The sequence below is a fragment of the Lissotriton vulgaris genome, chromosome 5 (genome assembly GCF_964263255.1).
Source record: "Lissotriton vulgaris chromosome 5, aLisVul1.2, whole genome shotgun sequence".
Taxonomy (NCBI): domain Eukaryota; kingdom Metazoa; phylum Chordata; class Amphibia; order Caudata; family Salamandridae; genus Lissotriton; species Lissotriton vulgaris.
In genome coordinates, this window is record NC_141693.1 from 250,122,569 (window position 1) to 250,136,695 (window position 14,127).

General features: G+C 48.0%; 1 protein-coding gene across 1 annotated transcript in view; it reads right to left on the reverse strand.

Annotated features, from left to right (window-relative positions):
• Positions 1-14,127, reverse strand: part of CLCN6 (Cl-/H+ antiporter 6) — a 246,608-nt gene that overhangs the window by 12,302 nt on the left and 220,179 nt on the right. The window contains exons 19-21 of the mRNA XM_086921292.1: positions 10,088-10,245; positions 9,807-9,963; positions 9,571-9,678 (exon numbers count right to left, since the gene is read on the reverse strand). Coding sequence (XP_086777418.1) covers positions 9,571-9,678; positions 9,807-9,963; positions 10,088-10,245 — 423 coding nt within the window. The remainder of the gene's footprint in view (positions 1-9,570; positions 9,679-9,806; positions 9,964-10,087; positions 10,246-14,127) is intronic.

The following is a 14,127-nucleotide window of genomic DNA, read 5'->3' on the forward strand; positions in this document are numbered from 1 at the left end:
ATGCCCTGGCAGAGGGCACCCAGAACTGGTTGGGACTGGATCCTGGACCCCTCACACATGGAGAACAAAGACATTTGGGGTATAAAAGTAAGACCTGAAACCCCTGTAAATTAGACTTCTACAATCAAGGGGAACCTCTGCCCAAGGAGATCAACTGAAGAGACTGGAAAAGGAAGACTGCCCTTGCTGTGTATTCTGGGGCCGACCTGCAGTTTGCTGAATCTACTAAGGGTGAGGACAAGAGACTTTGCTGTGTGCTGTGTCCCCCACCCCCCTGCTTGAAAACCAAGGACTTTGCTGTGTGCTGTGTCCTGAGAGTCTCCAAGGGCCAGAAGAGAGAGCTGGCCTCTGTGTTCCTCTCAGGAACACAAAAGTTTGGCAGAAGAAGCCATTTTAATCAACGTTGTGTGCGTGTCTCTAAGCACAGCATGTGCCTTCGTGAAACTACCCGTGTGAAATTTGATACGGTGTGCTCATCGGCACATAGCTAAGGTCTGCTCTGCCTTAAGCGTGACCTGCCCCAGGATCGTGCCTCTCGCACACTGTGCAGAGTAGCGTGCCGCTGAGGACCTGCGGGGCATCTGCTTTGCCACAGATTGCTGTATGTGCACGAGGAAATCACCGCCGCCAGCTCGGGGGCTTTATTAGAAGCGCTGTACCACGAGGGAATCGCCGCCGCCAGCCCGGGAGTCTGGGCGCACTGTGTGCTGCTGGTCGTGACCGGAGACACCTGCTGTATGCCTGCCAATCACCGCCACAGGCCTGGGGTGCCACCTACGTCAGCGTTGAGCCGCGCTTGGATTGGCGGCCATGCCGAGCATTGCCCTGCAACCAGGAAACATCCTGAAGGAACCGCACTGGGATTGGCAGCCCCGCCGAGCAATTCCCAGCAACCAGGAAAAGTCCTGGAGGAGCTGTGCGGGGTCGAGAGGAAGCGCAAGGCGTTGCCTAGTAGCGAGGGCTTCCCCCGCCCTACAACGGAGACACGAGCCAAACCAGAGGCCGGGGATTGCCGCCCAAGGAAAGAGCTGCTGCCCGCAAGTGACTGAGCGGGCATCGGGTGGTTCTTTAACCAAGTGGAAAGACAGCGTCCTTTTCGTGATGAGAGGCAGCGTCTTGGGTGGTGGGCGCGTGCTCGCGCATTGTGAAGGAGGGGAGAGACGCTGATTTCAAACGGGCCAAGATGTGTAACACGTTCAATGCTACAGCGAAGGTAGTATTACAAATCGGCATCCTTTTTGGTTCTTATAAAGGTGCAGCGGGGGCAATTTCGAAGGCCCGGATCCTTTTGCTTGTACCGAGGGCAGCATTCCAACAACGAGCTTCGGTACCGGAGCCTGCATTCCACAAAGGGTGAGTGGCTCACGAAGGATCAGCGCTATGGTTGTGAGATGATCAAGAGGGATAAGCTCTGCACCCATTTTGCTTTTAAGAACTGAACTGCTGAGTCTCCGATTTTGGGACTAAAAGAATTACAAGAGAACATTCTAAAGAAAGAGTATTTATGTATGTCGGATTTAAGTCGTTCTGGTCTTGCACAAACCAGATAAAGAGATATCTATTTTTATAAAGTACCTGTGTAGTGTCCATTTGTGGTGCTTCACTGAGTTGCTGTGAGTGTTGGTGAAAATACTTTACACATTGCCTTGGGGATAAGCCTGTCTGCTCGTGCCAACCTACCAAGGGGATGAGCAGGGGTTATCTACAGTGTGGTTCCCCCTTACCCTAACTAGAGTGGTGGTTTCTGCCTGGCTTTGGTGCAAGCCTCAGCCAACAAGAAATTCCATTTCTAACAGTTGACCTGTTGCCGCTTCCAGATTAAAGAGCAGTCTCTGGCAGCCCAAGCTAGTGGGGTAGTGAACAAGCCAAAAACAGGACACTTCCAATCCATTCGTCCACATGGCAGCAGTATCAGTGCCTCGATGCTTAAGAAAATATGTTGGTAAAGCAGCTGAACTGAAAACAGCTCAGTTGTTTTTAAACCAAGCGCTCAGAGCTGCCATGCTCCTTTATACAATTGATTTCCTGATTCCACTATGAAGGAACCTTGAATCCATAGCCCCATTTGCTGGTAGGTCCCTGGCAGCAGTACCAGCACCACTTTTATCATGACATGGAGGCTTCCAGCTCCCCAGCCAAGCATTATCTTCTCATCCTGGGGACCCCAAGGTTCGGGAGGTAACCACTGTAGGTGGAGAAGAGGGACATCTATGAAACAATGGGAGTTCTGTAGCACAAGGACCATGGAGGTTCCTTGCATTGGAAAGCACAGAGCTATCCACAACAATTTCCTCCACAGAGTATACCACACATTTTATCCACTAAGAATGGCTTTGTCCATCAACTGCCTCCTACTGGGTTTAAGTGGTCTGCGACAAACAAAGAACCGAACCCCTTGATGGGCCTGCTAGGCTGCGTAATAGATATTATTAAAGCATCTTTCAAGTTCACAGTGATAGTGTTGCTGATGGCCAAGCTGAGAGTAGTTCTCATATGCGGCAGAGGCCCACCTCGCGTGCAACTGATTGGCCTGAAGACCGGATTTACTATAACGAAAATAGTATACTGTATGCTAAATTGCAGACTATTACCTCAAGGCCCCAGGATATATCAGACCCACTTCACACATTTCTGGCTGATAAAGAAAGATAATCCCAGCAACATCACTCACACAAGGCTGTTGATGCTCCGCTAGTGCCGGCTGCATGAGAATATAATTCTCTATTGGTGCTTCCTATGGACATTCTAAATTAAATCAAATGAGATGAAGTGGATATGAATACATGATTTAGGGCCAAATGTACGACTGTTTTTGCATGCGCAAACGGGTTTGCGAACCTGTTTGCACATGCAAAAACCATTAGGGGTATGTATAATTCCAAAATAGTGAGTCGCAATTTATATGCAACTCGCTATTTGGTATTACGGGTCGCTATTAGGAAGGGGGCATTCCTATCCTAATAGTGAGCACAACCCCATGTACAAAGCTTTTGCGGCCGCATTTGCGGGCACAAAATTACCACCCTCTTCCAGAGGGTGGTAATAGGGTTGCAAAAGGGAAGGGATCCCCAGGGGACCCCTTCCCCTTTGTAAACGCAGGGGAAAACATTTTTTAAGGGCAGGCAGTGGTCCACTTCCTGTACTTTAAAAAAAACAAAAAACGAAAGTTTCATTTTTTTAATGCATCACCTTTTATTTTTTTTTAAGGAAAACTGGTTCCATTTAAAAGCAGTCCCAGACACAGTGGTCTGCTGAGACCAGCAGGCCACCATACTTGGGAGGGCATGCCATTCTATGCGAGGACAGGAGGCTTCAGATTAGGTTGATTCTTTCTTCTATTTATAACAATTAATCAGTTCCAGCAGCATTTCCAAGACAAACAAGCTACATAAAAAAAACATTTCCCATGAACACAGGAGAAAATGGAAAAAAAGAAAGTCCCATGGAGATGGCCAATCCACTGCAAGGGCCGGTCATAACTTACTCAGCTGACATTCTGCTCCCTCTTTCTTCGCTGCTCCAGCAGCAGTCAGATGAGTGTCTTCTTTTTCCTTCTGGTTTTATGTGGATTTGGTATGTCATTGAGGGCGAATTTGGTGTGCAGGCACAAATTAAGTTGTGGATTTGCCTCGCGGTTGTACTATTAACACTAACGCTGCTTTTGCTTTTTCAAATCGGCCGCGGGAGTGAAGTGCGCTCCTACGCGACCGCAACATTTCTGTCACTCTCTCTGCTCGGTGCGGCCTCCCACCGCTAGGGGACCATGCATTTGCCTGCTCTGCGCGCACTGAGTGCGTTTTACCCCCCGCGGCAGCGAGTCGTCTGTTTCCGCTTGGGAATGGTTAACGCGGTTCAGACGGACTCGCTGCGGCCATGGGGGAAGATCCCTAATTGGTGTTTGGGCATTGTAGGCATCAGAGAGCTCCGGCCTGGAGCCAGAACATCCGTGCGGCGGGTAGGAGCATTATTAAAGTATCGGGATCGGCCTAGGCAGGTGTAAATCCCACAGAATTAGGAGGGCGATATTTCTTACTGGTTCCAAGCCTTTTTTCACAGACTCTTTAAGTGCACATTCTGTGCCTTCTGAGTCTAGGGTACTTCCCTACCTTTATACCCTTATTACTGTTGTTCATTAGACTACCCAGTTACCTCATGGAGTTTGAGGATTACTATGAGGAGGAGGAAGTCATGTTTTTACCAGTAGATGACCATTTTTGTAGGGTCATGGATTCCTCCATTCATAAGGCGGTGTTTCAGGTGGTTGAGCCTTTGGAGAAGAAAATTGAGAATGTACGTGCGCAATGCCTGTTACCCTTCGATCAGAGGGAAGATCTGTCGGGGCCTAAAACTCCCCTATCTCCATTCCAACCATCCGGTAATTCGGACCCCAAGTGCAAGCGCTCTGAGGATGCAGGAGTAGACACGGACGCTTTTGCATGCCTTAAGAAAGCATTTATGGAAGCTAAGGCCTCCACCCCTCCCAACAAGCCAGATGAGGCTCTGGAGGGACCCTCTGGTGTTCCGGACGATGCAACTACTTTGGACCCAGATGAGTCCCCCCAGACCTCGGACGGAGATGGGGAGTTGGAACGGCTTTGGCGCCCATTAAAATATGGCTCCTCACCGGCTCCAGACCCAAAGGCAGACATGCTTAACCCGGACGACTTATTACACCCGCGATCATCGCAATGGACCCCTGCACCCAAGGTGCCAGCCTACATGGCGTCCAGACTGCTTAAACCTCTGGACCAGGAGGTAAGAAGTTGCCTCCGCGTGGACTGTCCACGTCCTACCCTAGAGGGTAAGGTCGCTGTGACCCCTGAAGTGGACCAGAAGATGTCCACCTTTTTGGCAAAGTTTATCTGTGCCCCCAAGAAGGGCATTGACCGCTCGTGAAGAGCGTGTCAGGATAAACTTTTAGACAGGGCGGGTCTCTTGGCGAAAATCCTAGATATGGCGGAGGATGCCAAGTAGTCAGGTACCCCTATTTCCCCAGAGAACCTCTCCGGTTGGGTTCAGAGGGCTATAATTCTTTGGGGAAACGCCAATGTGGCGTTCGACAGAGAGGCACAGGTCACTCCTTACAAAAATCGATCCTAAGCTTGGGGAGTTGGCCACTTCAGAAGCGGGTCCGGTTGCGGAGGGTAATCTATTCGGAGACCCCTTCGTAAAAGATTTAGAAAAATTCGTGAGTACATTTAATTCTCTGGACAAGGCCCAAATGTCCATTAAGCGGATCTTCACCCCACGTGTTTTTGGCGCAACCGGTCGCGGCAGGGGGCGCTCGGCCGGCCATCCGTCAAACAGAGTTTCCTTCAAGCAGGGCAAGTCCCATAGAGGACAATATGAGGACCCAGACAAGTTTGGGAATTTCTATCCGACCAGGAACTTTCCATGTAGACGAGGAGGCAGAGGACGTGGAGATGGTTCCTTTAACAACCAACAAGGTGAGACTCCAAAATCTGGGGGAGGTGAAGTTGGGAGGCAGACTACAGTGTTTTTTTCACAATTGGTCTTTGCTCACCTCCGATGCTTGGGTTTTGCAAACCTTAAGAGAGTTTCAAATAGAATAGGCCAGACTTCCAACCCAACCCTTTCGTCCCAAACCTCTAATGTTCACACAGGAGCAGAGCGAACTTATCAACAGAGATTTCAGAATTAGTACACAAAGGGGGAGTTACACCCTCCTCTCTTCATCCCAGGGGGTTTCACAGCAACATTTTCTTAGTGGAGAAATAGTACGGAGGCTACCGCCCGTAATAAATCTAAGTGAGTTCAATGGGTGGCTCATTTACCGGCACTTCAAAATGGAGGGCATTCACCTCCTGAGGGATCTGTTGCAGGCTCGAGACTGGATGGTCCGTCTGGACCTCAAGGACGCTTATCTTTTGATCCAGATTTCCCCCCTCACAGACGTTTTCTACAGTTTCAGTGGGATTCTCAGATTTTCGAGTTCTCCTCCTTTCCTTTCGGACTGTCTTCCGCTCCGTGGTGTTTCACCAAGGTGATGCAACCTGTGGTGGAGCGCCTCAGTTTGGAGGGAGTCCGGCTGATAATTTATCTGGACAACATCCTCATTATGAGCCAATGTCCTCTACGTTTGAAAGCTCAACTGCAGCAAGCAGTGTCCCTCCTGGAGTCCCTGAGTTTTTTCATCAACGGGATAAAGTCGGACTTGTGCCCCTTTCAAAGAATGCAGTTTCTTGGCTTCATGATAGACACGGTCGCGGCAACCTTGTCCCTGCCCTCTCGGAAGTTGACCAAGATCAGGCACAAGCTCAAACGTATGTTGGCTCTGCCCACGATTTCCCTTCGCCCCTTATCCAGAGTGGTGGGTCTTCTCCCGTCATCGATTCAAGCCATATTTCCAGCCCCCTGCATTACAGGGCCCTTCAGTGTCTCAAAGCCTATCATTTGCGCAAAGGCCTCACCTACTCTCAGGTCGAACCCCTCACAGAGGAGGCAAAGACGGAACTACCGGGGTGGGTCGATCATATGGAGGCCTGGAACGGCAGAGCGATTTTTGGCTCTCAACCAGATCTGATGATAGAGTCGGACGCCAGCGGTTCTGGTTGGGGTGCCCGGTGCGGAGAAGTATCTACTGGAAGAAAATGGTCCTCTGCCGAACAATCCGTCCACATCAATTGCTTGGAAACGATGGCGGGCTCGTTTGCAGAGAAGTGTTGGACAAAGGACAGGGTCCACAGTTGTGTTCTACTAAAAATGGATAATGTAGCAGCAGTGCGCTTCATCAATCATCTCGGAGGGACACGGCTAAAAGCTTTGTCGAATCTGGCACGCGATCTTTGGGAGTATTGCCTATCCAACCACATATCCCTATTGGTAGAGCATCTGCCGGGGTCGTCCAACCAGGTGGCAGATTGGTGCTCTCGCCACTGGAGGGACACCAACTTGTGGCGACTACATTCCGGTGTGTTCAGGGAGATTCAATCTTGGTGGGGTCCCTTTAAGGTGGACCTTTTTGCCTCCCGTCTGTACGCCTAGCTGAAACGGTACTACAGTTGGCAGCCGGTTCCGGAAGCATGGGCAGTAGATGCTTTCCTCCAGGATTGGAGCAAGGAGCAGGGGTATGCCTTTCCCCCTTCGCAATGATCATGATGTTATCAACCCAGGTGAGGACACAACAGGCAGACCTAGTGGTGCTCACTCCAATATGGAGGTCGCAAGCCTGGTTTTCTGTTCTGATGGAACTTTACTGGGATTTTCCAATCACTCTACCACTCGGTCACGTTCTCCTCAAGGTTCCTCAGGGGATTCCCCAACCTCTTCTGGTTGCGGGCACTCTATGTTTGATGGCCTGGTGGGTTACAGGCCACGCTGGGAAGTCCCAGGCCTTTCGGAGGAGGCTGTCGTTTTGCTCTCTAAGTCCTGGGCCGAGAGTACCAATAAGAGGTACCGGTCCGCATGGTCACGGTGGGGAAGTTGGTGTCTGCGACAACAGGTGGATCCGATGGGGACAGACATTGTCTACGTCCTTAATTTCTTAGTCTCGCTGGCTAAAGAGGGATTGGCCTATAGGTCAATTAACACCTTTCGTTCAGCTATTTCAGCGGGTCACGTGCCATTAGATAATCGCCCAGTTGGTAAGCATCCCTTAGTTTGCAAACTGTTGAGGTATTGTTATCTGTTCCTCCAGAACCTAGCTATTCGGTGTTATGGGATGTAAATAAGGTTCTAAACTTTTTTGTTCCTGGCCTTCTAATAAATATTTGTCGCGTACGAAGATATCAGCTAAACTTGCATGTTGTTGTGTTTGATTTTCTGTCAGAGGGTGTGAGGGCCGTTGATCTCACGGGTGGGGTTTTCACTCAGAAGGAGTTATGTTTCATATTTCTAGACGAACTAAGGAGTGACTCAAGATCTGCGCCTTATCCTGCTTTCCCGGACATCCCAAAATTGTGTGGTTAGAGCGCTCAAGGCCTACTAGGTGGCAACGGTTGATGTACGTCCACAGGGCGTGAGAAAATTGTTTATTGCTCTTACTAAACCACACAAGGCCGTTTCCTCTCCCACGATTGTGAGATGGGTCTGCTGGGTGATGCAGGAAACAGGTATAGATACTTCCGGTTTCAGAGCTCATTCAGTGAGGGGTGCAATGCCATCCAAAGCTTTTTCCTTGGGAGCGCGGTTAGAGGATATTTTGAATGCCGCAGGCTGGTCTTTGGATTCCACCGTCAAAAGATTTTAGTTTAAACCTGTGATATCATTGGGATATTTGGTGGTGGACAAGCTTTGAACTAGCCTAATCTGAAGCCTCCAGTCCTGCCATAGAATGCAAAATTTCCTACCTAACGTGCAGGAAAGTTTCAATTCTATTAAGGACGGCGAGGCGAGGATTAGCCCACCAGTTTTCCTTCTGAACCCTCCCAGAACACCTGCGTATGTATGGTGAGTAACTGGTGTCGATAATGTTTTTGTCAAGTAATGCTGATCATGCCTTTGATTTTTTCGTGTGATGCTCAGGTATTTGTGGACAAGATGGTAGTAAAGAACCCTAGTCCCTTGAATTTACCTAAATAATTTTTTTCTAATCTTAGTATAGGATGCTGGCAAGCAAGAATAACCACAGATTACCTTGATGGGTCGCACGAACATAGAGGGAGACAGAGCGTCAGCAGAGGAAGTTATGACTGGCCATCTCCATGGGACTTTCTTTGTTTCCATTTTCCCCTGTGTTCATGGGAAATGTTGTTTTTTATGTAGATTGTTTTTCTTGCAAAGGCTGCTGGAGCTGATGTATTGTAATAAATAGAAGAAGAATCAGCCGAATCCTCGCCTCCTCGTCCTTAATAGAATTGAAACTTTTCTGCATGTTAGCTAGGAAATTTTGCATTCTCAATAGGGTAACATTTTGAGAGGCTCATTAATATTCATAAATCTCTCTATTTGCGACCCCATTGGGAATTGCTAACAGTTTGTTATACATTGTTGTACATCCGAAATAGCGCCTCGCAAATTCAGAGTCGCAAAAGACTCACAATTTGCAAGGCTCTATTTTGGCCGTTGTACATCTGGCCCTTAATGCTTTTTGCCTCATACATAGGAAAAATTTCCGCATTTGGAAAAGTTGAAAATAAAGTTATAAAAAAATAACTTCTAGCCACCAAACTGAAATCTCTAAAGGCTGTTTAGGTTCTGTTCCTGAAGAATGGGGAAAGAATAAAAAAACACTTCATCCAAACACTAGACTAGCCAACATGAATGTTTAACAGAACACGGACTTCAAAACTGTAAAGTATCAGTGATATTTAACCGTTACCACAGTGACTGATGACCATTTTCACACTGTTTTGGCAGCGGCAATGAATAAAAAGGCGCACTTTAGTAGATATCAAATGGTTTGTGGAGGGAGAGCATTGACTATGTGTGTTGCTTACATTAACATAGGGCGGATATGCAAGGACCATACAACTTCTAACAGGGTTTGAGAGTAGAGCTGCAGAGGGAATACTTATAAAAGCTATAGATCTCTTATAATTAAATGGCAGTGAAATCAAAAGATTGCGGTTTAGCACCAGAAGTCCAAGCGCCCAAAGCTTCTGCACCTACCACAATCATACGTGGATTCAGAAGGGTCAAATCCAGGTCATGGATGTCAGGATAGCGTGGGTAATCTTCAGCCATCTCAGCATATGAAAGACGAGGCTGACTTGAACTCTGCAAAGCAGAAGACAACAAAGACAGAGGAACTAAAAAGCTTGATTCAAGGCCAAGAGGAATAAAGAACATATCGGCCGTAACCACGTCATATCGTCTTCCCCTATCCCAGCACTAGGAACACTTACTGATTGGCTCTCCGTGTAACATACACCTCTGACGAGAAGAGTGACCAGCTGAGATCTCAGGATCAAGCCATGGAAAGTCAGAGGTCGGAATCTCTCTTCCATAGTCCATTCTTCGCTCGGGGACTGGTCTGGGTAGAGATTGGGGTACGGAGTGTACCTGCATCACAAATGCACAACTTAATGAGGAGAAATAGAAACTGCTGATAAAAATACAGTGGTTTGAAAGAAAAGACAAGGGTCAGGAAAGGATTTAGAGATAGTACGCAGACAGAAAGACGTACCTTCGCTCAAGCATTTGTTGCAGCATGTCCTCCTTCTCTGGCGGTTCCTCCACAGCGAGGTGCTCATCACACATATTGCGCAGCTCGCTGGACGGATATGACTTCATAGACTGACTGCGCTTCCGCTGCTCCCCGGCTCTGGTCAGGATGCTAGACTTCTGCAGAGAGAACAGATGTAAAAAAATAAATGATCCTTGTAACATGAAGTGCCACCCACAGACATGCCAGTAGTAAGTTTTCATGAAAGTCTTGAAACATTAACAATAGTCATAAAATACTGCCAGTAAATTATGAATACAATCAAAATGTAAACCATCCATATTGAAACAATGCAATAAAATGTGCGAGCAGACGAGCAACAGATCTGCAGAACTTCATGAGAATTGGATACCCTAGCCCATAGTTTGCATTCACACTTTGCCACACTACCAGAGGGGGCAGGCAAAAGTGCAGATGAAAGAGGGGAGGTACATGGACGATTCAACTGGCAAAATAAGGTTCGAAATAAATGCTTGTATGCATTTTACTTACATTTAATGCCTTGCTTAGGGTCTCAGTACACCCCGAGAAAGATTGCATTTAGCGAAATAAAAGAATGTGCGACAGTTGCTCCTTTCAGCCTTAAATTGAGCACTTGGCACATCTTGGCCAAGTCTTGATGAGCAACTGATATACGTTATTTGTTAAGAAACTAAAACATTACAAAAACAATTAACTTCTCTTCGGAAATACTCTTTCTGGTGGATACTCTAACTGCATCTTCCTCACCACAGAATATCTCCAGGCGCCAGACTGGATCCGGCGAATTTTGCTACGAGGCAACAGGTAGCACCATGCAGCTCAGCGCTGATACGTACCAACACCAGAAGTGATGGAGCGCAGCCATATATAAGAGCTATCCCTGCACATGGATGCCAGTTTCTTGTCTTTTTGCTTTCAGCGCTCTCAGGAATGCATCACGTAAAAGCTGTTGCTGGAGAATATGTGACTTTTTCCGCATACAAATACCCCGCATACCATCACTCCGCCAAAATTATTCCGCAAATACTATCACTCCGCAAATTAACACAACGCAAACTTTTACAACGAATATGCCTTTACCACGCATGCCTTTACAACGCAAAGGCATGCATGTTAAAGGTATACTCATTGTAAAAGTTTTAAATGTAAGTCAGAGTACCCTACCCTACCCCCTAATGTAGTACCCTTGCATCACCCACCGTCGACACACAATCCTTTTTCTACATTTACACTACCCAGCACGACCCCCCAACACTACCATAAAGCACTTTTCTTCCCTACACAAACACTACAACACTACCTTAATACGCTACTCCCAGCATGACCCTACACTACACAAACACTACACTACCCTAAACCCTAAAACACTACCCGCAGCATGACCCTACACTACACAAACACTACAACACTACCCTAAAACACTACCCCCAGCATGACCCTAGACTACACAAACACTACAACAGTACCCTAAACCCTAAAACACTACCCCCAGCATGACCCTACACTACACAAACACTACAACACTACCCTAAACCCTAAAACACTAACCCCACCACAACACTACACTACACAATCACTACCCCAGCACAACCCCCCCACCCCAAAAAAAATCAACCCAAAACCCCTTACCTCTCTCTCGTCGTAGTTCCACTCTCCTCCTGGTTCCATCCATTTTTTAATGCACCCCAGAAGCACTCCACACCAGAGGGGGCGCGGCTAACCGCCGCTGATGGCGGACCTCCTGTAGCAGAGCTCTAGAACTGGACCAGATAATCTGGCAATTATCGGCGGTGCAGAGGGGGTCATCCGAGGCAACATCCTGCCCGACTATACACAGGCATTGTGTAGAGAGCCGATTGCAGTGAGTGCTCTCCGCTCCGTGCCATAACTCGAGGTGTTACATGCAGTGAGGGCAACAGGCAGTGAGAATGTTATGAGCGCCTGGGCCCAGTGGGCTGGAGCAGACCGAGGTGGCCCGGGAGGCCTGTGAACCACAACCCTGAGGGGCTCCGACACAGCCTGCAGAATCGGCAGTGCCCCTGTCTGCGAAGATACGCTGCGCGGCTACCCAGAGGTGAGAACAGGGAGGTTCCACTGTGGCGCTCCGCTGGAGGCCTGCTCGATTCCTGAAGCAGAACGCCGTCTGAGGCCGGGCGTCTTGGGGCAGAGACAAAGCTGATGGTACGGACGGGGCCAGGCAGGATGTACCGGGTCTGTGCGCCCTTCGTCTACAAGTGACGGGGTCATCGGGTCTGCATGGACCGCACAAGCAGACGTAACTCCAGGGGAGCACATTTCACAACGCGAGTGCATTTACCATACATGCATTTACAACAAAATTTGTTGTAAAGGCATGCGTAGTAATGGTATGCGGGGTCCAGGTTCGCGGAGTAAACATTGATTACCGTTGGTGGAACGTGCTGAATAAGAACTTGGGACCTTTTTAGATAAGAAGCAGCTACTGCACAGAACAGGAAGAAGGGAGGGCAGTGAGGAATCTGCGATTAGATAGAGTATCCACCAGAAAGAATGTTGCCGAAGGTATGAAATTTGATCTACTGATGGATAATTTTAACCCAAAATTCTTAGCATTAAAATAGATACCAACGCAGTATCTCCAAATTTGCATGGTACGTGTAGTGGTATCAGACCAAAAAGTCTTGCAGAAGCAAGCAAGGTAAGTATTCTTCATTCCAGACCTGGCTGTCAAGGCAGTATCATTTTGTGAACATATGCACTGATGCCCACATCACCTCTTGGCAGATGTCAACAGCAGGCATCAATCATTCCAGCGCAGTGATAGTAGACTGGACACTTGTAGAATGGGGTCTCAGATGTTCTGAGATCGCTTTTTCAATTGTGCGTAGCAGATCCTAAAGCAGAGGACTATCCACCTCACCACGGACCTCCTCTGAGCAATCCTTCTCTTTTTTTGCTTCAGCCCCCCACAAAAGTTGATCATCGACCTGATGGTCCTTGGTTTGATCAATGTCAAAATCCCAAAGCCTAATCAAATGACCCTCTCCTGCTCTTACAAGGGGTTAGGGGAAGCAAAGAACACTGGTAGAGTGACTGATTGCTCAGTGAGGAAAGGAGTCACAATTTACGGTAAGAAGGCTGCCTGAGTCCTCAGCACCAATTTGTCCAGAAAAAAAGGTGGTGTAGGGCAGTTGAACAGAAAGTTCCTGCAGCTCACTCATGCAACGAGCTGATGTATACTCACAACGAGGAAGACAGTTTCAAAGTCAAGAGACGCAGCAATCAGCTATGCACAAGTATGAAAGTCATACATATGAGGAAAGATCAAAATAAGGTCTCACTGTGGCATCACAAAAGGCTTTGGAGGGAAGGGAACATGTGTGTCAAACCTTTAATACACCTCATTACAACAGGTGATTTAAACAAGGACGGTTGGCCTGTCAAACGTAAAGAGGCCGAAAGAAACAACAAATAAGCTTTCACTGTGCCTCCTGCAAGACCTTGCTGGGACAAAAACAAAAGGACATCTGACAGCTTTGCCTGTAAGGGGTGAGATTCTCGGTTATCACATAAGTGTACAAGTTTGCCCAGTACAGAAGGATTTCAAGGAGGGCCGTCTGGTGACAAGGATGACCTCTACCATTCAGAGGCAAATCAAAGGCAATCAATAGCCGCCACTCAATCTCCAAGCATGGAGGTGTAAGTTGTGTACATTCAGGTGGAGGACAGTGCTTTGCTGAGCAGACGGACAGTCCCTCCTGAAGAGGTAGATGACTGAAGGATAGATGCTCATTTCCGGGTACCGCACTCTCTTGACTCAACCCAGGGCTACTAGGGTGACTTGGGCATGGTCATTCTTGAACTTTTTCAGAACTCTGGGAAGGAGAGGCAGTGGCAGGAAAGCATACAGGAGTCTCTTGTTACACTGCAACTGAAATCTTCTAAAGAGTGTTCTTACTGAAACTCTCAAGCACAAAAGTGATGACACAGATCATCAATGGTGGAAAAACCATTTGCACAGGGCTCTCCCCACTGGTCTA